Below are 24,640 nucleotides of genomic sequence, written 5' to 3' on the forward strand. Positions count from 1 at the left end.
GGGGGGGGGTCTTAGCAATGTAAAATCTGTTATCCTGTTAAAACAAACAGATAGGAGGAGAGGTGTGGACTGTCGCTGTGAGCCAGCCAGCGCTGTAATGCCAGGGTCTCAAAGCCAATGTAAGCCCATTTAAGGCACTTAAAGCCCTGGGAACGTGTGTGAGTGTTTTAAAGCATGTGTCAGTGTGTCATTATACACTTATGCGGGTAATAAGTATGCCCAGTCTGCATTTTAATACAGTTAACTCACTATTATTACGCTGAAGTTTGCTCCACTAACCCGCTATTACTCCTTTAACCCTGACTCATGCTTCGTGTCGTCAAGCCACACTCTCTACACTTCAACATCCTCTTTAGAGAAATGTGCCAAATTACTGCTCTGGAAACACAAATTATGAACAACTGATGATGCTCATATAACGTTGTCTTGTATTTGCACTCCTAAAGCATTCGCTGTTGTTTCTTTACGCGATAAATCGACATTTGGACCATTTTTAAACCGTAATCTGCAAAGGCAGAGCAGGTGAAACACACCGACGCGTTACAATTTCATATTTAATAGAGTTTCTTGTAATTATTCTACATAATTGTGAGGAAAAAAAGGAGTATTTTTCTGACTTTATTGCCCAACTTTTGTCAATATCTGGTCACTTTATAACAACATTCAACAGTCTAGAGCTGGTGCATTTATGATTGTAGTGAGAGTCGATGTATTTTATTGCTTTAAAATAAATGAAGAAAGAAAAACAAGTCACAGAACTGCAAAAACAAACCTTAAATATTTATGAAGAACAAACAGGGGAGAGAAGTTCAAACCTCCACTGCAGACTGTTGAACTAATACATCCATAAAGATTTACACATTTACTGCATGACAGCACAGGAGCGCTAATCTGAAACTCCGTTTGGATTCCCACACACTATAATGCATTGTATGAGCATGAAACTTAGCTCCTGTGGGGACCACACACACACACACAATTATTCAGAGCAAAGCTATAATTGCAGAGACAACCACACACACAAAGCCATAAACAAGCTACAGCTCGACTTCACTGCATTTACTCCCACAGGGAGTCGTGCTACAGCCAAACTGCTCAAGTTGTTTTTTGCGTTTCAACGTTTACGTTTGGACTTCCCGTGAGTTAGACTTTTCCACGAAAGAACAGAAACATCACCCAAAGCTGGTTAATATCCCTAAACCAGAGTTTAAAGTCAGAGCATAAGTACACATCTGGAACCGAACATACAACTTTGTTCTTCCGCTCCTTTGTGTGTGTGTGGGTTTTTTTTTCTGCTCTCTGGGCTGACCTTTAACCGCTCGCTGAGATTACTGTGTCATCACATCTTCGGCCACAGAAATGTTTGCTCCGTCCCACACAACACGTATACAAAACTCAACCCAAGAGGGGAACACTAAGCTCTTGTCTAGTAAAAAAAATAAAAAAGGGTTGAAGCGAGATAAAACCCTCCTCCTACAGCTTTTAACCTTTGTACGGGTTTCTGCAATGGTGCAAAAAAAAAAAAAGCATCATCAACAATGAGATTCAAACACAAAACATAAAATCAATTGTTCTTGGGTCTTTGGGCAGTCCCTCTCACTAAGTTCTGTGTTTTTCATGTGGTGTGCACTGAATGTAAATGTTCCCTCTTAAAGATTTCCTTTACTCGTTTTGTTATTTTATTTTATTTTTTATGTCCAGCAAAAAGATCCGCCACTTTGTATTCCAGCAGTATAATTATTATTTTGTAGAAAGCATGAGATGAATATCATAGACCTGCCTTGACAAATGCCTCATCAGTGAGAAATTTATTTTTTCTGGGCTTTTTCAGGGTTTAGCTAAAGAAAGAAAAAACATCTTGAGCTGAAACAGGCATATATATATAAAATGCTATATAATGCTGTTTAGCTAAATATTTGATTGTGGTGAAGGGAGTAGAAACTACATTTATAAAAAAATAATAATGTTAGCTTCAACAGACAGTTAGTGAGGGACCTATAAGCAGACAGCTGAAAATATACAGTTGAAAATGACGAGAAAAGAGACAAATGTTTGGCATATTGCTAAATGCTAATTTACTCCTATAAAGCGTATTTGAGTATTTAGAAAAGCACTACACAAATAAAATGTATTATTATTATTATAATTATTATCATGGTGACTGGAAACAGATAAAATATCTAGTTGAAACAAATGCTTGAGACAAAAAAGTTTAGAAAATTTAACATTATTTTACAGTATGATTAAACAGGACTGTGGAAAAGATTAAAACCAGTTGCATTTTTTTTCTTCCAATGAGCCAGAGTTTTCTTGTAATATTTTAACGTTGCTCAAAACAGTTTGTAATATCTGAAGGATTTTCAAAGTTTATGACTCTTTTTTTTCTGTACTCCTGTACGGCCCAGATTATATACTCGACCATGACAGCATATTGTGCAGTGTGTGATTTTTCTTTTTTTTTAAAGCGGAAAATCAACAAGTCAAGAACAAAAGACGCATCAGGCCGAAAATGCTGTCTGCAGCAGATTAACAGTATCTGAAAGTCATGACTTTAAGAGACAGGATAAAAAAAATACAAAAAAGCCAATAAAAATGCTAACACAGGACCCGAGATGCAACGTCTTTTAGATGATACTATCTGTCAAGTTTTAAGCTAGTGGCTCTTCAAAATTCACCGCTGGTATTTTTCCTTAAGTTCATCTAGAGAAATAGGAATTGTACACGGGCAGCAGGCTACTACTAGTGCCCAGAAATCCAATTTAAAATTGATTCTTTGCAAAGCTGTCTGAAGATGAGTGAGTATATACATACGTAATTATACGGCTATATGATACAGCTAAACTGGGTAAACGACTAAAATCCATAGACCAGTTCGGAGGCGCAGCTTGTCTGAGCCATAGTCTAACATCGATTGTGAAATTTAATATTATTATATTATCTCTTTACTACATTACTGTGTTCCAAAATGTCATGCAATTACCCTTATTATACAGAAATATTGAGTTACTGCAGCTAAGCATATTTCTGTAACTATAGAGGACTAAAAAGGAGAGACCGTCTGGGATTAAGAACACGCTACATTTTTAATTTTGTCTCCCAGCTCTGTGGGAGGTAAGTGGTTAAACAAAGGAATCATAGCTGTCAGATTATTTTTACTTTATTGCAACAAACTGACACTTTCAAAGAGCTACCTGACAAGCAAAAGTGCTTTATTGTGAATATTTCCTGAGTCTTTCCAGTCCAAGCGCAATAACGACAGCGTCTCTCCAGTCCCCGTCTCCCTCCTCCAGTCCTCACCTCCAGATGTTTCTGCTCCCTGAGGGGACTGCTGCACAGCCAGGGGTCCCTCCACGCCAGGCTGTCCTGAGGGCCTCGCCTCGTCCTGCGTCCCATTCTGACCGGGATCGTCCACGGTTGTGACCATTGCCGAGCCCTCCACCTTCCTCTCCCTGCTGCCGCGAGTACGCTAAGGCGAACCCCCCGAGTGAACCACCAGCAGTAGCAACAGTCTTCTGTCCTCCAAACCTGCTTTATTTTGCACTCCTGACCTTCGGAATTGCAAAAAAACAAAGCAAAAAAAAAAAAAAAAAAAAAGCAAAAACAAAGGACGGTAAGCAGGAGGAATAGAGACAGACAAAACAAGTGACAAGTAAAGGAGATTAAAATCAGAGAACAATAAAAGATGAGGGAGGGGGAATGATAGGGATAAAGAATGATGACGGAAGGGATTTGAAGTAAAAAAAATAAATAAATAAAGGAGAAGCTGATGGTTGAATAAGTTTGAAAAGACAGGCATGAAATGACTCCGCAAGGAAAAAGAAAGCTGGATGCACGTATGTGGACACGCATGCAGCTCCCGTTAGTTCCCCTCCTTCCACTTCGGCTTTAATACCTTCTCATATTCAACTCCACCTCTTTTTTTTTTTTTCCTCCTTTTGTTGATCACACAGAAACACGCACGCATATAATCCCCCAAGCCTCTCCTGATGGGCTTACTTCAGTACCCCCTCCTCCTCTTGTATTTCCCACCTTATCCAAAGTCAAGTTACCCCTCTCATCCAGACAGAAACACACACACACACCCACCCATGTCAGTTAAATTATGTAAGTAACCTTACATAAGCGTAACTGAAGGGGGCCTGACCTTACATTCCTATTATTTTCCTCTTCATTTCTCCCATTCCCACTCAAGATGTGAGCTTCGTGCCACTTGAGAAAGCCTCAGATCGTGTCTCAAATATATTCTGTCAGTGGTTCCCCCACCTCCTTAGATCCCTCTTAATGAAGAAACTCATTTTAATGAGCCTTTTTCAAATCCTTTGTTTTGTTATGTTCCACTTATAATAATGCGTCCTCAACATCTCACCTCGAAATATGAAGATCTGACTGGATTATAGAAGCTTTATGCCTCCTCCAGACTAGCCGTTAGCTCGTTAATCTCGTCCGAATTAAAGCATTTCTCCAAACTGAGGTCATTAAAGAGTTCTCTACAAAAGGTTAGATGTTAATTTCATATTACCTAAACTATAAGATTTGCCACATTGGGTTAGATCATTTATGTTTATCTTTTTAGCTAGGATGCCAATTAGCACAAAACATCTGAGGATTTATTAGCTGCACAAATGCTAAGTGCCTAATGAGACAGCAAATGGACTTTTTGTTGTGTTTTGCTTTTACATTGCCTTTTATTTAAGCATTTTGGATTATTGTGACCCAGACAAGTGAAAGTCTAGACAAATATTTAGCAATAAAAAAAAAAAAGAACTGGACAAAATTAGCCTGCTGAGGTCAAAAGCTGTGCATCTCAGGACTAGAACTCATCCCAGTCGACCAATTTATTTTATTTCAATTCACGTTCAAACACATTTAGTAGTAGGTCTTTTCCTCTGGCTTTGAGACCGCTTAATTGACAACAAATATATTCTGGACTGAGCTAATTAGTTTTTATATTCTTTATGCTTTCGGTCGTAGCAGAAGGGGTTGAACTGTAAAAACTTCAACAGCAGGTAGTTAATGTCAGTCAGGAAACAGACTCCTCCCCTTTCAGCATCCATCAAGCTCCTCCCCCAGCAGCACAGCTGGACACGGAGCAGATCTGTAGGATTTAATCTACTCCAGTCAACCCCTCCCCCCACCTCAATCCACGGGATTATAATACGGCCATGAAAGCGCGGAACCACCTCTCCTTCACTCGTTCGTATCTGTTGTTCAAATATTTTTGCAAGCGGGATGCGTTGCCTGGCCTTTAGCAACACACACACACACACACATCTACTTTTAAATGTCATTTTAGGTAAAAGGAACTGACATAACAGAATCTAAAACACACAGAAATGGCTGCATGAAAAGAACCAATGGAAGTAACTGATCATCCAGCTCTGAGTTTTTAATTTTAACAAGCTATAAGTAAGCTCATGCCATGTTTTATTAAAACTACTGCTTAATTATTTAGAAATTAACCACTTTGTGTGTGTGTGTGTGTGTGTGTAAAAGTAAAGACAGGCACAAGAGCCGCCTGGGGGAAAAATAACTGCGTACAGCGTGTGGACCCTGGGCGTAATCTGAACGACAATATTCATGAAGGTTGTTTTACAAATCAAACAAAAGGCACCACTCGGATTTAAGTAAGCAAAACAGGTCACAGCTTCTAATTAAAAAAAAGACTGCAATGAAGTTCTTGAAACTTCAAGATCTGAGAAGTACTTTAAGAAGCAGAACGTGAGGTGAATTTTAGTTTTTTCGCTCTCGTTATGAACCTTTGTTGACAATCGCCAAGACCAATTTTAGGCTCGGTGTATTCATTGGGTCTTTGCATCAGAGGCTGGCGTTCTCTAACTGGACTCCCGAAATCCTGTCTGTGTGTAAAACCAACGATTTCCCCAAAGTATCCAGCGTGTTAGCTCAGAGGAGATTGTGTTTACCTGCCCGTCGGTGAAGCTCAGTCCCGTCGGCTGCTCATCAGTCGGCTGTGAAGACCTGCAGAGAGACAGAGTATCGGCGTGTTCAGGTTTAGTTGCACTCCTGCGTGCCGGCTTTCATCATTCCTCACACACGCGTACTTAAAGGCTCCCTCACCCTCAGAAACACACACACTCGGCGAACGATTGTCCGTTTCAGCGATCAAAGTCATTCCCTGCCTCTTGTGAGACAGGAGTCCTGCCCTGCAGGCTGAGGCTGCCGTCCTTCGTGACCCGCGCGCGGAGTCATCCTGAGCGGCTGATTGTGCTCAGCCACTGAAGCGTGCTCGCATCATCAGCTGATGCTGCGCCGTCAACACAGTGAATGGCCACTATTTGACTAATGACAAAGCAGACTGCAGGTTTGTTTTGTTATTTTCACCCCTCAGAGAAGTCTCCTCTTGTCTTTCAAAAACACTCACATGCAACCCAACTGTGAGCATCATGTACTTGAACGTTTGGAATTAATTTTTTTTTCTCCTATCAGCATACGTGAACATAGAGTGTGGGTAAAGCTGCAGCACTTGTTTGAGGAAAAGCTTACAAGCAAAAACATTTAAGATTGGAGACATGGCTTTGCCAAAACTTGCATTCATCCGTTTCTGAAGCTTTTAAAAATATTATATTTCCAACAGGACCAGAAACGTCATCAGCTCCATCATCTCTCAACATAAGATGATCTTAGTCTACATTTTTCTATAGTTTTAAGCTGATTTGTATGCTTTTCGTCATTAATTCTGTGCATTTCTACATTCTTTTTAGAAGCCAAAAAAGGAAGTTTCAGATAAAAATACAGATTAGTTCAATCATAGGAGCAAAAGATTTCCACGCTAGCCATAAAAGCGTAGATTTAAAATCAGTTGCCTTGCTTATTTATCTCGTTTCGATACTCTAAAGTGACCCTGAAACGCCTGAAAAGACTTTTGTTTATTAAAATCCCAACATCTGGTGGCACAGAGGCCCATTTTTTGGGGGTAGCCACTGGCGATAGACTCACTTTTTCGAAGTGCGTGCCAGCAAAATAAAAAGCAAAACATACACCATCTGAACAATGCACATGCAGTTAACACGCTTGAATTCGTTCAGCCTCGTTTTCTCCCCACTGAACATGAGCACAACTGGTGCCCCCCCTCCTGCAGAAGGGGGTCCAACGATTACGCAACGTGGATTACGATCATGTTCAGAAAGCTCATCGAAAGTGAAAGATATCCCTTCGAGGAATGTTAACAGAGGCAAAACCTTGAAGCGGGCTCCTCCTCGAGTCATTCGAGGCACAGAGAAGGAGCCAGAATGGGCCGATCGGAGGTCTAAGGTAAAAGGGTGAAAAGCAGATTGTTTTTTTTTTATTTATTTGTTTTGGACAGAGAAAGGGGGAGATTTTCCGTGGAGTCGAGGGAAAGATTCAGAGCAGGAGAGTCAGGAACAGATAAAAGGCAGCGTCGAAGTCGAGGAGCAAACAATCCTTAAAGATTAAGACCGAGCTGAGGGAAAAGCCTCAAAGGTCCCAGGAGGACGAGGAGGAAGACATGAGAGAGAGTCTTGGAAGAACAAAGAGTGACTTTTCACCAAACAACTTCATCATCCAACTCTATAAAAACTTAGAAAGACTTTTCTAGTAATCAAGACATTTTACTTTCCACGCTAGTTTAGGGGAGGTTTGCTATAGAAACGCAAATGCATAAAAAAAAAACACTTCCAGGGGTCAGAAATTTGGACAGACCACACCACTGCCCGGAGAGTGGAGCTGCTGATCTCTTAACATGACAACTGTGTGAGCCTCGTCCCTCCTCCCGGGACAGAGAAGAGGTTAAAAGGAGGAGGGGGTGGGCATTTCCAGGCCCGGCTACCATTGGCCTGTCTGCGTGAAAGGACGAGCCAACAAAAGCCCTCGGAGCGCCCTTGGTTGCCAGGCGCTCCGATGATGGACAGCTCGTGGACGAGGGATTATGATAGAGGGATCAGCGGGTTTTGTTTTTGCACAAAACATCACTGCCTTTTCCACTCCCGTTGGCGTCACATTAGGAGGCACGGGGAAACACTTCCTCCGGTTTGTCACGTTGGCTCAATGTCTCATCCAGCCTAATGTGTGGATTTTGGAGGCTTAAAGCCGCGTGAAACACAAACGCACGCATATAAAAGCTCATCCAGCCACCATTTCCGCCGGTATTCTGGTATTAAAAAGTCCAGAAGTCACTCCATTGGCTGCCTTTCATACTAGAAAAAGAAACTGTTTGACCCCTTAGATATTCAAGGTGCCCGGTCCGACTTGAAGCAAGATGACAAATTTCCTCGGCAAAGCAGCGGGACATTCATACATCACGCTAACGACCCTGGCCTGTCCCGTCACGCCTCTCACCCATCACCCTCGGCCTCCAGATGACTCCTATGTAGGTCACTCCATGTGTCAACGCAGCCGCTCAATAAGAGGATTACGCCGCTAACCCTAAGACCGTCATCTTGGCAGATCAATATCGGCGTAATATTCAAGCGTATTCCCTAAACAGCAGTTCGTCCCCGGCTGCAGCTGCCAGTTGAGCCGGCCGGTTTAGACTCCCGGCGGTCTGCTCTCAGCGATGAAAACTGACGCCAGTTCTGCTGACTCATGCTTCTCCCTCCAATTTCCGTCGGATATGAAATCTGAACCGGCCACATCAGATTAGCCTTTCCTTGCTTTGCGACCACGAATTTTGTCCCCGGCGACGTCCCAGCTGGTGGGGCGCCTTGAGTTCGTGCCACGCAGCTTATGTTGACGCAACCGCAGCACAGGCTTAATGACCAGAGCGAAGGGAAGGAGCCGCTTTGTCTTTTGTTGGGTTGTAAAACAGGAAAAGGAGAAGTGGAAGACAATAGGTTGTCTTGTCAAGTCCTTAAATATAAAACTAGCATAAGGGCCGCGTATCGCCCGCTGCCTTTCAAGCTTACGTTTTAAACAAAGATGGGTGATCCGTTACTGTCCGTTAGAGTATGTGTTTGGGATGACTGTCGGCAACTACCACACCAAACTTTAGCTCGGTGTCTGTGAAACCGGCTGAGTTACAGCCACCTTGGGTCTTTTTGCCTAAGGTCAGTTGAATACTTAGGGTTTCATCCAAAGACTGACAAACTCACACACTCAGACTCAGACAGTTACATGATCTCCTGTCTTTGTCGGGGGTAACCGAACCCTGCAGAGACACGAGTTGCTTTTACAAAAACTTCAAAAGTTGGACTTAACCGAGTCCGTTCGCGTCTGACGAACAGAAGGCAGACAATCTTTCAAAACTGCAAATTGGGCGTTCCATAAGGTACTGTTTAAGGACCACCGCTTTTCTGCTCGGATATCAATGAAGGACCTGGAAGTTGTGACGACTTTAAGGGCCAAATGTAGGCAGATGGTGCTAATATCTCTGTAGCTGTGACAGCTGAGACACTGAACAGGAACATGAGGAGGGTTAGTGTCACAGTGGTTTAAAAACTGCTCCAAAACAGTCTGTGTATTATCATCACAAGTAAAGTGAATGAATACATGTATTCTTTGAATAAACAAATGACTTCATACCAAAAGCCAAAGCAAAATATTTTTTTGATTGTCCAAATTCTGTCACCACTTCGGTTTGTTCACAGGTTTGCGTAAATGTAACTTATTTATATACTTCAATCACGTGGTAGACAAAGATTACATGTTTTCAAGGTGAAACCAAACACTTTTTAAGGAGGTATGCTTAAAGCTGCTGTGTTTAAAATCATGTTGACTCATGAAGCTGAATGAATCAGCAGCTTAGCTGGCAGTAAAATAAATATATACAACTGCCAAAAGCTTTTGTCTTTACTTCCCTGCCTGCAGCGTCCACACGAAAAAAAAAAACTCTTTCCAAAACATAAAGTTTTATGGTGGAACGCATAAAACTTGGCAGCCGACGGAGACACAACTCAAGTGGAAGTTGAAGCCTAAGGGAGGGGCAAGCTTTGTGCAGGAGAGCAGCTCTGATTCATGTCGAGAGATTCCAGTCTCTCCATGTCTTCTCCTGTTCTCCACCCCTCCTCCTCCTCCTCTTTCCTGGACCATCTAGTATTAATAATAGAAAAGCAGAAGCCGGAGCGTGCTGGATTCGCTCACTGACAGACCCCCATATGTTCCAGCACCCAGGGCGTGTGTCAAACTTGAAATTCGTGTTTTGTTTTTTGTTTTTTTTGCCCTCTGCCCAGATGACAGGAAGAGGGGGAAAACGCGCACACGTGAGGGCTGAGGGGTTATGCCTTGCTGCTCTTACTCGGGCAACAACAACAATAATAATATAATATAATATAATAATAATAATATAAAGCTCAGTCGCGCTTCCGGACACAGCTCTCCATGGATGGCCCATCGAGGCGCTGGACTGTCTCCGTCTGCTTCCAACCAATCTGATTAGGAGGAGGAAAGAAAAGGCACGAAATCCAACTTTATGTGCAGCAAGATCTACAACCCCTCCTCCTCCTCCTCCTCCTCCTCCTCCTCCCCAGGAGGGATCCTTCAAGGGTATTAGGTGGGGTTCACGGGGAGTTTTAGGTTTCCTTAACCATAAAGTGGTCTTATTATTGCAGATTTCAGCGGAAGACAAGCAGCAGAGATGAACAGGAGCGTCTGGCTGTCTGTGTCCGTGCCAAGCCACGCGCCCTCTTCCTCTTCCTCTTCCCTGTCGTTCGGCGGCGCACACGATTGTTTGAAAGTTTGCTCGCCCCAGAAACAAAAAAAACAAACAAACAAACAGACGAGAGGATCTGTTCTAACTAACCGATTTCCAGCCTTGGATGACCTGATGATTTATTGTGTCAGGCTGCCCCCACCCCCCCGGATCCAGGTCTCTCGTCCCGTCAGCAGCGCTGTAACCTGCAGTCCTCTCCCCCTCAGCCCTCCCTCTGATCCTCCGGGTCGTCGACCGCTCTCGCCTCACGTGCGGCCATTTTTTCCTCCCCCCGTCACCCAGTGACTGTGGCGTGCGCGCACACAGCAGTATTAACCATCCCTGCCTCATATATGAAGGAAGANGGGGGGGGGGGGGGGGGCGCATCCGAGTCCAGAACAGGGTCCGGACGGTGTGACCCCGGAGCCGGGTTCTGACAGCGGACAGACGAGCAAAACTCTTTGTCTAAATGTCTGAATGACCACTGACGAGACGACATCAGAGGCTCTCCCCCCCCCTCGTCCACGTCCACGAGACGCCACTCACCTGGGAATCGCGCGTCGTGGTCCTCGGTGCCGGCCCGGGCTGCACGGACATCCAGGTCCCCTCCGAACATCCAGCTGACCGTCCCGGTCCCGCAGCGGACTAACCCGAGAGCTCGGTGCCAATCAAATCCCCACACGCCCCGCCCAGTCGCCGACGTCACGACGCATCAACCAATGGCAGCCGCGGCGTAAATCAGTAGATAGTATCCGCATCCCAGCGCGAGGCACCAGCTCATTCACACGAGGCACAAATAAACTAGTTCCACATTTGTTTATTTAATTGTGGATGGGGAAGATATTCAGTGTTACACATATCTCAGAGGAACGAAAATAATGTTAACCTTCTCTTGTTTTTTTTTAAACATCTGCAGTGAGCTTCTTATCTCCCGCCGCAGAAAGGCGAAAAGCGAGCGATAATGTTTTTCGCCTGCGTGCGTTCGCGTGTCTGTCTGTTAGCAAAATATCTCATGAACCACCGGGCGGATTTTAATGAAACTTTCAGAAATGAATCATCAGATGCACATCTACAGCTGATTATCTTCTGGAGTCAACTCGATTTAAGATGGCCGCCACAGCTAATCAAACTTAGAAAATGCAAAAGTCCCCATAAAGCTGTCAGTTAAAAGGACACTGAGCTACAATTTGGTGTGGTGATACCCGAGGGTCATCTTCAACTCATACTCAGAGGGCTAACTGATCGCACAGGATCTTCGCTTCAAACTTGGTCATTTATTGTAGGAGTCGGCTATGCTTGTCTGTTAGCAAAATATCTCATGAACCACTGGACGGATTTAAATGAAACTCTCAGAAAGCAATCATCAGATGCACATGTTCATCTGATCAACTTCTGGACTTAATCCAATTTAAGATGGCCACTACAACTAATCGAACTTAGCCTACACAAAAATGGCTATAATTCAGTCAGTTTCAGAGACACTGAGCTAAAATTTGGCGTGGTAGTAGCCGAGAGTCATCCGAAACACATACTCCAAGCTCCAACAAATTGCATAATGGAGCGAGATGCTTATAGTGTTATTTTTAAGTTTTGACCAAAACAGCTTTAACGCCGACAGTTCTCAGCTGATCTTAGATTAAAACTAAGATCTAAGCTGGTGAGCGACATGCATGCCTTCAAGAAATGCTAGGCCCTTAACTGTGCGACAATTTTGATCTACACAAGGGATCAGTTCTTACATTCTTTTGTACAAAATAGCTTCAGATATTAGGGAGTTTTCTTACATGGGCTGCTCACATCAGGTCTTTTCGAGACATTTCTGTTTACACGGGAAAACATAAAAACATAGATCTTTCTATTCTAACATCTATTCTTTTCCTTCCCTTCTTTTAAAGCCAAAGAAGAAGAATGTCTGAGTTGCAGCACGATCTGCAGTCAGTGTAACACGGCCCCTTTCGCATCACATAAATGTTCCCAATTCAGGTTCTAGATAATGATTGCCTTTCTGTTGTCTTGTGCAGCGGTCGTCTTGGCTGATCAAACAGAAGCCCTGTTTGATGTTCCAGATTCAGAGCTCCCTGATTAATCTCTGCAGCAAAAAAAAAAAAAAAAGAAGAAACTGGCTGCCAAAGGTGACATCAAACAAGCTCACTTTATAAACCAAACCAGAAAAGACTTTTGGGCGCACAGAAGTTGTTGTGTTCCTCTGCAACCTTGCAGATCCACTTAATCATAATTTCTGTGGAGGACAACTCTCTCAAACTTCCTTCATTTATTTATAGAAAAAAAGTCCCTATAAAGGTCAAGTTCATCCAACATAAATATGCTCTGGAATGGAGGGTGATGCGGCACGAGCACCACTTTTGTGTCCTCAAACCTTCTCTGTTTGTCCCACGAAGCTAGTCAGAGACTGACAGATTACGATTAATGACTTAATCTTCAAATAATCTGCTAATCTATGAGGATTTCAAAGAATAAACGACTAAAACGCTTATTTTTTAAAATCATTTGTTGAGTTTACCAACTACAGTACTTTTCCAAACTAGTGTTACAATCACTTTTTTTTTCTTTTTGAAGGAATTGTTCACATATTTTGAACGGTAGTTCTATGCAAATGTTATGAGCAGTTAATATCTTACCTGTTGCAGATAGCTCTGTGAATGACTTCAGTTTGCAGAAATGGAGTTTAATTCAAAAACAAAGTGGGTGAAAGCTGCTCAAACCGAATCAGAAAGTTCATAGAAGTTTACAAGAATTCTATTTTGTAAACCTGTACACTGCTGTCACTCTCGCATGACGGAGATGCTTACATGGACGCCGTAGTTATTTGTAAGCACAAATTGTGGCAGCAGCAGCTGGCTGTAGCCCATCCAGTCCAGACCTGAGCATTTTCATTAAGAATATCAGAATATTTCTGACAGAATTATTGTACCAGGCGAAACTGGCAGTGTTGTAAAAGGTTTAGAAAGCTGTGCTTGCATGAACTTTTGATATTGGAGTTGATCGCAGTGAGCTCAGTTTCTTCAAACCGAAGCTGCACGAAGAGCCATCTACAGCAGGTGAGATGTCGCTTATGACCTTTCCACAGACCTCCGCTGTAAAACATTTAAACTGTCTCTTTAATGCAACACCTTCAAAACACTTTCAAGCTCTATTGTGAGGTAAACGCTAACGCACCCGGTCCACTTCAAATATCAACAGCAGAAGGCGTCGCATTTGTAATATTTTGAAATAATTTGCCATCAGTGGTCGATTAAAAGTCTATTAATGTTCAGAGATTGAAGCCCTTTGTTTTACTACATGATGTAACCATTATCTAAGTGATAAATAACGACCAGGTCATAGTTGGGATTGGTTTAACACTCATCTGATGCTTGTGGTGAAAATGTTGCAGCAACATATGAGCTCAGCAGCTCCTTTGTCTCCTTAAAGCTTAAGTTTAAACCACTTTCCTTATCAGAGCAGTTTTGCAAACCCAACCGGGCTTGCATCAGCAGTTTAGTTTCAGAGCAGGTACTGATCCTTTAAGCCACAAGAGTGCACCATTGGCTGCTCATTAGGCAAATTCGGGCTTTTTTTTTCTTCTTACTTTTGTTGTAACCACGTTTTATTGCATTATTTGGACTCGATCATAACCTTGCAGAGGCACGCTGACAGCTACTGTGATGACGCTCAGCTGAGAGGGAAGGTGTGCCACAGCATGTCATGACATGATCTGAAAATATTTAGGAGGGTGTGAAAACCAGGAAATAATAATAATAATAATAAAAAAAACATGTTCAACAACAAAAAATCAATCAATCAAAGATTGTCACATAATTGATGCAGCAACATTTATCTGACTGGAGACTTCTGAAAATATTACAAGATTTCATTTGGGCTGATTAGCCTTTGAGTCCCATTTGCAACATTTTAGATCCTTTTTTCTTCACTTTCCAGCTTTTTTATATGACTTTATGGTCCTTCTGTAACTCCTCATGGAGGGTTTTTGTGTCGCTTTTTGGTTATTTTATATATGCTAGTGTCATTTCATTAAAAAAAACGCTTTTAAAACAACAAAAGTTGAACCAAAATGGTGTGTAATAAAATAAAGCAAACTAAGATTCATAAAAATACTTAAACGCTATAATGTAACAAGTAAATTAAATGAAAATGAGTCAGCAGAACATGGTAACAGTTCCAGCTGGAACACAATAAGGACACAGAAAGTTAAATGATGCTGTCAAACTTTAAGCAAACCAAATTACTTTGAAAAGAAAAAAAATCAATAGTGTTTGAATCAGATCAGATTTATTTAACATAATAAGTTGTTCCAGACACAGAGCAGGCGCTGCAAAGCCACAGTCACCTGTTTGGTGAGTCATTCTGCAGGTGAGTTTTATGCTTTTGTAATCGATTTGCATTTTCTTTGCACCTCGGAGACATATTTCTGCGATTAAACCTCCATTCCCGTGGCTCGAATTCTAATTTATGCACGTTTCTGCCCCACCAAACAGATGCCAAAAATGCTTTTGTTCAAACAGTAAACCTTTATTAGCACAAATATACAATACAATCAACATGCCCTTCCTCCGCTCTCCTTTTATGTTTCACAGACAATGACTCTGAATAAACTATTTACAGCGGTGTGGCACGCAGAGTGCTATAAGCAGTGGTGTATGCATGAAGACAGGAGGTGGGGAAAGGCTATGCAGCTGCTCGTGGTGGTAAAAGTTGTAGAGACCGAGCGGCGTTTGGATGAACTGACAGACGTGTGGAGATCAGAGTGTCAGAGGTGACCGAGTGCAGGAGAGGGACGAGAGCATCACCACAAGGATGGGTCGTATCTGCAGAGAGGGAGAGACACAGAGAGAGGTGAAGATCAGCTTTGTGTGACACCTAGACAGAGGAATGCTGCTTGGAATCCCTCAGGAGTTCAGCCCCTACCTTGACTGTGGGAGTGTGTCTCTGCTCTCCTTCAGCAGCAGCTCTGAGATCAGCGTGTCCAGAACCTCAGGACTGGACCTTTTCCCATACCTGAGGCGCACAAACGCACAAAACAAACAGCCGTTAAACAGGAACTTTTGGCTTTTGGCTGCCTTGAGGATAAACAACAACAACAACAACAAAGCTAAAATAAATCAGATGCAGGGGGAAAAATGAACAGCTAATTCCTCTGCGTGCCTTTATGTAAAGGTGCACAATTAAAAAAACTGAACATAGTCAGCCTGGTGAGCCAGGAGTCAGAGACATGAGCTGCATCGCAGGAGGTCATAATTCCCTTTCTGGGCTTTTGATGATAAGTCTTATCTGAGCTCTGGTACCCCTGGGTGGGCCAGTCTCACGTAGAGGCTTCAAATCCACGACATTTAGAAGAAAAAAGGGAAACTTAGGAGGGCATGGTGTGGTCTGCTGACTGGAATTCATCTATGGCGATTTATTTTTTTATTACAGGCTTTAAACTGATAAGCACAAGTCATTTGATCAATAGAAACATATCTATTTACCTTTATTATTATGTTATTACTATTAGAAAAGTCATAGAATAGAACAGAAGACTTTGGCTATAGTTTATAATGCTTCATTCTATTCTATTCTATTCTATTCTATTCTATTCTATTCTATTCTATTCTATTCTATTCTATTCTATTCTATGCTATGCTGTGGGAGCAGTGGTAGTCGGCCCACCCACCTCTGTCTCGTGATGAGGTTGATGTAGTGTCTCAGGGCTGAGTAGTACTTGGCCAGCTCCTCGGCCGGCGCGTCCTCCCCGGGGTTGTCGGGTTTCACCGGGTATCCCTCCGTCAGGGCTCCCAGGCAGAGCAGCGCCCACAGCAGGAAGCCCAGCGAGCCCAGCCAGCTCACCCAGTTAGGACGCATCTGGCAGAGCCAAGCACAGTCAGTGTGGTCTTCTACACATTGTTATTTCTCTTTCCCCCCCCCCCATTCTTCTACTTCTCCAAGATAAAAGTTGCCAGCCAGCTGCGACTTTGGCAAAGAAGTGGTTTGAATCGACTCGGTGTGTGTGTGTTTTTTTTTTTTTATTCTAATAAAGTGAAGGAGAGTCAGAGTACTTACATTTCCCAGAAGGTTTGGAGTGAGGTTTTTGCGCGCTGTCCTGTTGAGTCTCCTGCGTTCTTCTGGGCGCTTGGTGCGCGCTCGGGTTTATATCTGCGCGCGCCAGACGCGCCGCAGAAAGAAAAACGCGTCAGAGCCGCGCTCTGTTTAACCCAGGTCTTTGGCTTTTCTTTTTTCTTTTTTTTCCCAATGTGAACGTCACTGCTGATGCTGTTATTAGCTGCGTGTGTTTGTGCGTGTCTCTCTTTTTTAATTTTATTTGAATATCTGTTTTCATTTTCCTTTTACCAGATCTTATAAATAAGTTGAACAATAACTCACACTAAAAATAGAGGGAGTTAATAAGATCTGTTTCCAACGAGACCAGGAGGGGATTAGTTTTTTAAAAGGACCTGCATATCAAGCTGTTAAAGTGAGATTTGTAGTGTGCAAACCCAATTAGACAACTTAGAGCATGCCACAATGTAACACAGTTCATGATTCACAGTTCTCTCTTTGGGGATTTGAGTAATGCACCTCAATGGAATACAACTAATATTATTGTTTTCCACATGTAGCGTGTTGCACCAAAAGGTTGCGCACTATGAGTCAGATGTTTTGATGTTTACAGGACCTCCTGCATGGAGGAAGCGAGTGAAGGAAACAAAAAAAGGGTTCACAATCAAATCTTTTACCGAATGGGCTTCAATAATGCAATCTGAAGCTACAAAAGAATGGCAGCGATGCATCACTGTGGGTGAACTTCAAATGAAACTTCTACACATGGCCCCCTCGCCCGCTGAAGACCCCTTTGCGGCGACGCCTCGGGTGATGTGGAACAAAAACAAAAAGAGGGATCTCAAACCGACTCAGACGAGTGAATTGGTGTGCTAATTTCATTTTGTAGCGCGTTCCATCAGATGGGGAGAGAGACTGGGACTCCGAACAAAAGGCCTGAATGTGAGCACCGAGATGCGTCAAAGAAGAGCCCTACTTCCAAGAGGCCCACTTAATAAGAAAACCCAAATAGCATTCCAAATGTATCAACCAAGAGCTTCATTTACCTCCCATTCATCATCCTTTTGTATGGCAGCTCGCAGCCATGTAATCTACCCTAAATCAGCATTCTTCAGCAGCGCTTGCTTTTTAACTTGCTCAGAGGATGTGTTGAGTGCTTTTTTTGTGTCACACAGGATGCAGAGTGTGTCGGGGTGGGGGTGTGTGGGGTGGAAGAAGAGAGATGACGAGTGTGACACAAGTGAGAAGCCGCGGAGCACAAAGTCATGACCGGCTCGACTCGATCACAGGCAGGAATTAGAAGTTTTAGTCCTCTTCAGGAGACACAAGCGCCCTCAGAGGCTCACTTCAGCAGGTATATATCGTCCCCCTGAGGCAAGCAGCCCGAGCCCGAGGAGACGGCTGATGTGTGCTCGAAGCAGATGCACGGACCGGGAGATCAGAGTGTTTGCTTTGATGCAGAAGTCTTCTGTTTGGAGGCTTTTAAGGGAGGCGTTTCGGCTCCAGCTTTTCAGAGAGAGGTGACCATTTGCGTGTCCTCTGAATGTACGAGTCAGCTGTGAAAATAGAAGAAACTGGGGAGTCATCAGTCGGGCTGGCAGCTTTGAAAAAGCAAAACTTTTAAGCTGGCTGAACTAGATGCCTAAAATGAACTGATTAGTCTAAATATCAGATAGATGGGCAAGCCAGTGTATCATATAATTCTATAGGGTCTTCAAATGGTAAATAATCAACACTTATACAGCAGGTTCTTAACCTCTCCAGGTGCTTCCATTTACTTTATAAAGGTACTCAACCCATTTCTTTTACATCATCTTTTTAAGTTCTCACTCATACACCGATAAGCATATTCGGGGTAGAAGGGGGTTCAGTGTCTTGCCCAAGGATGCTTCAGCACACTGCAAGGGCTTGGGATCAAACCCCTGATCCATCAGTTGTAAGGCAACCTCCCTGCCCTCAAGTAACAGTCTCCAATCCTGGTCCTCGAGGGCCACCATCCAGCAGGTTTTACTTGTTTCTCTGCTCCAACATACCTGCTTCGAATCAATGGGTGATTAACAGGCTTCTGCAGAACATGAAGAGGTCATCTAACCCCTGAATCAGGTGTGTTGGAGCAGGGAAACAAGTAACACATGCAGGATAGTGGCCCTCGAGGACCAGGATTGGAGACCACAACCAGAACAGATTTAACGAGCTGCTCACAGTTTCACTATGCCAACCTTTTATACTTGGACTTGCTACCCACCATTGGAAGAGGTGGGCTGATGGCCTTGGCACACCCCTCTGAGCTTTCTGCCCCTGCTCGGCTGCACCGCTGCAAATGCTGGAGCAGCTCACGGAGGGACAGACTACCCAAGGCGAGGTCAGTCTAAGGACATCTAGGACAGACGGAGAGTCTCAGTCACACCATAAGATGGCGGCCACTGAGGGGGGTGGGGGGGGGGGGGGGTGAACACGGGAGGGTGGGAATATCCTACACCTGCCAGCCAAAGCAGATATTCATAATTCAATCCTTCTGCAATCCATTTCCAGTCTAAGCATTCATTATTAAAGCAGCTACTTGATTTTTTAAGGATTTTTAGCTATCCTAAACTTAGACTTACAATCACAGTTTCCAGACTTTTTAAATTTGTACTAGAAATCCCATTTTTAGATGTTTTTCATTTTTCATTTATTTATTTCAACTCTGACAATTAAAATCTAATTTTGACCAGGAGGGATGCTTGTATGGATTTCACCAAAACTGAGTCGAGATAGAAGTGTGGTTTGATTATATGTCCCAATGGCCTGCCATAAAAGGGAGCGTGACTGTTACCATGTTCATCATCTCAGTTTATTAAGTTAGCGTTTGCTAATTAGCTCTGAACAGCAAATGCAGCTGGGACCTGCACCTACTGAAATCTCAGCTGTCGCGCTCTCCGTCGCATAAAAAGAAGCAAGATTCATGAATGTTGGGACAAAAACGTGTCCATCCAGCAGATGTGTCTGGTCTGCATTACAAAAAAACCATGCACGTCTGGTCAAACCTTTGGGAAATCCTGAAAGGATCACTCAACTCAGGGAATTTTGTTAACCCGTAGACCTAATTTCATTTTTCTCCAGTTAGTCGGTAGATGCTGAGATGTCTGGAGCTGAATCAAATGAATGGACAGACTGACCTACATTAAAGCCACAAATCAGATTTTTTAAAGTGGAGTTTGGTGGAAAGGTTATGAACAGTTAATATCGTACCTGTTGGAGATAGCTCAAGGCGAGTCCGAGCAGAACCAAGTAGATCGATGCTGCCTTAGAACAACTCTAACGTTAAAAATTTCAGAGTGGTTTGCGCTATTTTGTAAATATTTACACAACTGCCAGTTTCTCATTACACAGCATAGAATTTTGTGGTTAACTGTAAGTGCAGACAGTGACAGCAGCAGCTAGCTGTAGCACTTCTGTTGCAACCTGGGTCATTTCCAGCAGGAATATTATAAGGTCTCTGCCAGAATAAGTGCATCCTGCAAAACTGACTTCAGTGTAAAAGTTTGTAAAGTTAACTTTTTGAGATTGGAGCCATTTTAGGACGACGGCAATTCATTTTTACTGCTCCCCAGCTCAGACTAGTCTTTAGCTCATCAGTCAAGTCAGACATAGACTCTATTTCTTTCAACGTAGACTGTTCCATAAAGCTGTCTTCAACAAGTAAGATACTGATCGTTCATAACATTTAAACAAAACCCCACTTCATAAAATCAGAACTGTTTCTTTAAGAAGTACTTTGCCATTATAAGCACAAAATATGAATTGAATAATACCTTAAATAAGTTTTAGGAGCCCCTAAAATTACACACCTAAAATAATTCAAGGTCAGGTAACTGTGACAGCCTGGCTGAATGTCCTAACAGAGGGCTGCAGTATATTTGAGCGCCTCACAAATGAAACATGTCTGTCACACAGAGGATGGACAGACACTCACAGATTGTCCCCGGGAGAACAAGACAAATAGCAGACACGCTTTAGGGTCGGAACTGCTTCTGCTGCTTGGATAAAGAAAGGGATACGATGGGTATCTAAACCAAATCAGACATGCAACAAACTCCGCACGAGCTGATGTCTGACCCAGCAGAAAATGGCTGATAGATGAAGTAAAGCTCCATCATAGGGCCAACATAGAGACACACAGCACCCTCAGCCTGTATTATTTCCGTTAAATCTCAATAAATGAAAAGGTTCTGAGAATAAGATGGCATTTTGGAAAAAGTTTGCTGGACCTTGGTGCCTCACACAAGAGAAATTTCCACTCTGGTGCAAAAACAAAAAATGGTTGTGTAACATAATAAAAAGGGTTTATGGGAAATTATGTAATCCGTTTAATCAGCCTTAGTGTTAGCATCGTCTGTACTCTTACAAACGCAGCAAGCAATCATCTCCAGTACTGTCCAATGCACTGATTAGACCCCTCAAACTGCTCCCAATCATTTTTAACCGTGATAAACTGGTGCACTGCGTCTTCAGGGTACTGTAAATGATGCGCATAAGAACGTATTGATTGAAGATTTACTCTTATCGGGAATCTGCTCCGTCGAGCCCAACTCCTCTCGAGAGCGCAGCTTTTTAAATGCAAATTGGATTTCTCCTCCTCTCATCAGCCTCCTGGTTCGTACAATAAGTTCTTTCCCTAAGATTTGTAAAGATGAAAGGGCCTGTAATTTTCTGCCGCCATGAATCACACTTTTCACATTTACAGAGTGATAAGTGCAAAAGGAAATACTAACAAGCGGGCTTCGCATTTCTTCTCTCCCAGGCAGTTGCGTGCAAACAGACAGAGAAGATAAAAAGACCAACTTTTTTTTTTGTTGCTTTGTGCTTTCTTCGGCTATCACCATTTTTGCTTACAGGCTTGACATCTAAATTGTTACTTGGTACTGTAAGCTATTGTATTATGGTGACAGTCTGCCTGCTTGTGGTAGACAACAAGTACTAGTTGTGAAGAGAAAAAGCCCCATGCTCCTGATCATGCTCAAGACCTGTTTTTACATCCCTCCTTTTCTTCCCCCAAATCTCTCACCTGAAGAACAAAATGACCGCATAACTTAACACACTAAAGCGATGACTACCAACATATAGTATATTCATTTATAAATAAGCTTCTTTTGTTGAAAAAAATAAAAATTCAGGCTGACCGACTTTTTACTTTTGCGTGCCTTACGGTGGGACATAAATACTGACCACCTGAGAGGCCCCTTCTCGCTCCTGACCACACCTAAGAATAACTTGTTGTGAGTCTTTCCTTCATTTGTATGCTGGTGTATTGATATGTCTGATTCTTTTGCACAGGTACTGTGATCTTCAGCAACAACAAGCTGCCACAAGCTTATCGGTCGTGTCAAAAAAAATCTGTACCTCACACACACACGCCACCATATTGAAATCAAAATAGCGGTGAGCAAATATTATTGTTACACAACCTCAGGCTTGATATGCAAATGCTCTGTCTGCACTGACAGTGTTGCAGCACCCTTGTGGTGCTTTTATGTGTAACAGGTGCTTGTCTTTCTTATCTGTCTCATTAGGACTATCAGAGGCGTATTTCTTTGTGCTCCTAACATGCTGTACGATGTTCACAATGGCTGCTGCATGCATATTGGGTTGTTTGAGCATATGTGGTATTGTAAAAGAGCTAACAATGTCTACATAACATTTCTTTGGTCCCAGTTGCGTACCGTGTTTGGTCACATGATGTGTGCTGATACAAGACGAAGAGCAGCTACTTGTCATCTGTTTCACAGACCTGGAAGAAACAGATGTGCACGGCTGCTGTTGTGGGTTTGGTTTGGACTTTACTTGAAGACGAGGAGAACAGAAGACGAATTCCCAATACGATACAGGATTGCATCCTAAATCTTACACAGACAGTATGTCACACTTTACAAAACACTCTTCATTTTGTCGCCTTTTGACCACCTTAAAAACATAAAACTACACCAGCATACATGGCCGAACAGTGTGGCAACATTAGGGAACACCCATCGTGACAAGATGCATCAGATTAATGTGACAAATTGGGTGCCTTCATTCTTCATTTCCTGTGTGGGGAAAAAAACCAAAGGTGGACAAGACCCGGAAGGTCTAAGAATGGCAGACGCTACCTCGAAGACGACACGCACCCTAAGTTGTGTCAGTGTTTCACTCCAAATGCGATGACGCACGGGTCGGAAAAAGAGGCTTTTGCCAATGCCTCTTCACGCGGAGCTGATTTAAATGATAAACAAGCGGTGCTTCTTTTTGGAGAAACCTCGTTTCACCCAGGAGATAGGTGACCCTCAAGTTCACATTCTTACATCTGAATGGTTCTGAAAAGCTAATAAAATGTGCCGAAACCGACGCCAGAGCAGAGGCTCAGGACCTCCTGATTGCCTTAAAGGGTTCCAGAGCATGTTTTCTCAGTTTTGTTATCGTTTGAAATGTCATCTACATAGCTTGTCCTGCAGAAATAAAAAAATAAAGGGTTTTGTGACCTCACTGAGTTTATCTGTGCAACCTTGCCAGAACAACACAGTGACACTGTAGTCCTGTTTCTGGGCAACTTAAAACATTCAAAAGGTCTTAATTTTAGGTTCCTATCAGAGGTTTGTGAACTATTCGTCGATCAGCAAAGTTGCAAGAATATCGAATCGTGATAAATTCATTCAAAACCCTCTTTTACATTTCTCAGTCAGTATTTAGCTTGGTCTTTTATTTGGTGAACTTCTTCAAGCGAGAATTTCCTTTTACGGGCCTGGAGCATGTCCACAAATGGTTTTTCTTTGTTATGTCTTTGACACTAATTGACATCATTTGTAAGCAATTACAAAACCACGTAACAGCCACAAAGAAGACCGGCTTTTCTGCACTTTCAGCCCGGAGAAAGTGCAACAAGAACTCCTCAGAAAGAAAACAAGAAAGAATGCCCTTTTCTTTAATTAAACACTCACTGGTACAAGAGTTAAATTATCCAATCTCGGTATTGATTTAGGCTGTCTTTACCTCTTTTCTTAGTGTTCCTCACTGTCTCTTCTGATTTGTGTGAGCATGCTTCCCCCCCCTTCCACTCTATGTGTGTTTGGAAATGTGTCTCATCTGCTTCTGGGGTGACGGCAGCTCAAATGCCACGTCGAGACAGAGATGATCCAAGCTGTTCTGACGGACAGATGAGCCGAGGGTCCTGACAGCTCGGACTGGCTCAGGTGTGCAGGTCAGAGTGCTGACGAAAGTTGTTACCACGTCAAAGGAGCCTAAACTTTTTGTGTGAGCGCCGCTGTTCACCCACGTTAGGCGCATAGCATTCTTATTGCGTCACCGCTACACCTGTAGCCCCTTGAAACACATTTTTATCGGTCGTGTTTTAATCGAATTGCATTTATGTTCTGCATTTTTTATGTAAAGCAACATAACATTTAAAAACTATATAAAAAATGCTGTTTGCCTGAGAAATCAAATGGCACATAAATTTAAAACATGTCCACTGAATGCCCTTTAGAAAGCTTTTTTCCATCCATTTAGCATGCTATAGCTCTTCGGAGCAGATATGATAACTACTCACACACCCAGGTTGAATGTATTACCAGCTCATCATGCCAAAGGCAGGCGTCAGGAACAAGAAGCCTGATAATGGAGGGTCAGACGCGTGCTTTAGGCGGTCCTACTAATGCATGAGAAAATATGGGGAAGCGTTTGAAAGGGTTGACTCTTAAAACCGGCGCTACATTCATAACAGATCACATTTACATTCACTGCCAGTCAGACAGGGACTGTCTGTCGACTTGTCTTTTCCTGCAAACTAAAGGCATTTCCAGGTTTCGTGTTATTAAGCAGCTGGTAATAAATGACTTTTTGTGCGCACAGACAGCACTCAGAATGCACACTTCAAAGCGGCGCCAGGGAAAATCCAGATATTTATGATAAAACTGCTTTTTTAATCATCGGCTAAAATGTGGCACGAGAAAAATTGTTTCGATGCAAAGGCAG

At 42.9% G+C, this 24,640-nt stretch overlaps 2 protein-coding genes across 7 annotated transcripts in view; both read right to left on the reverse strand.

The window, feature by feature from the left end:
- Positions 1–11,274, reverse strand: part of mpp6b (membrane protein, palmitoylated 6b (MAGUK p55 subfamily member 6)) — a 17,741-nt gene extending 6,467 nt beyond the window's left edge. The window contains exons 1-3 of one of the 6 annotated variants that reach the window (XM_017425179.3): positions 11,147–11,274; positions 5,922–5,976; positions 3,298–3,543 (exon numbers count right to left, since the gene is read on the reverse strand). In XM_017425179.3, coding sequence (XP_017280668.1) covers positions 3,298–3,424 — 127 coding nt within the window. In that variant the 5' untranslated portion in view covers positions 3,425–3,543; positions 5,922–5,976; positions 11,147–11,274. Of the gene's footprint in view, positions 1–3,297; positions 3,549–5,921; positions 5,977–6,075; positions 6,586–11,146 lie in introns of those variants that run through there. The other 5 variants (XM_017425165.3, XM_037975663.1, XM_017425173.3 and 2 more) reach the window with 5 other exon arrangements.
- A 3,835-nt stretch (positions 11,275–15,109) lies between these two features.
- npy (neuropeptide Y) lies at positions 15,110–16,765 on the reverse strand. The gene is made up of 4 exons (XM_017425202.2): positions 16,658–16,765; positions 16,272–16,459; positions 15,527–15,616; positions 15,110–15,426 (listed from the first exon to the last, which is right to left on the reverse strand). Exons 2-4 carry the CDS (start codon positions 16,457–16,459, stop codon positions 15,405–15,407), a joined length of 300 nt encoding a protein of 99 aa, XP_017280691.1. The 5' UTR covers positions 16,658–16,765; the 3' UTR covers positions 15,110–15,404.
- Between the last annotated feature and the right edge of the window lie 7,875 nt (positions 16,766–24,640).

Source organism: Kryptolebias marmoratus, linkage group LG5 (genome assembly GCF_001649575.2).
Source record: "Kryptolebias marmoratus isolate JLee-2015 linkage group LG5, ASM164957v2, whole genome shotgun sequence".
In the NCBI taxonomy this organism is placed as follows: domain Eukaryota; kingdom Metazoa; phylum Chordata; class Actinopteri; order Cyprinodontiformes; family Rivulidae; genus Kryptolebias; species Kryptolebias marmoratus.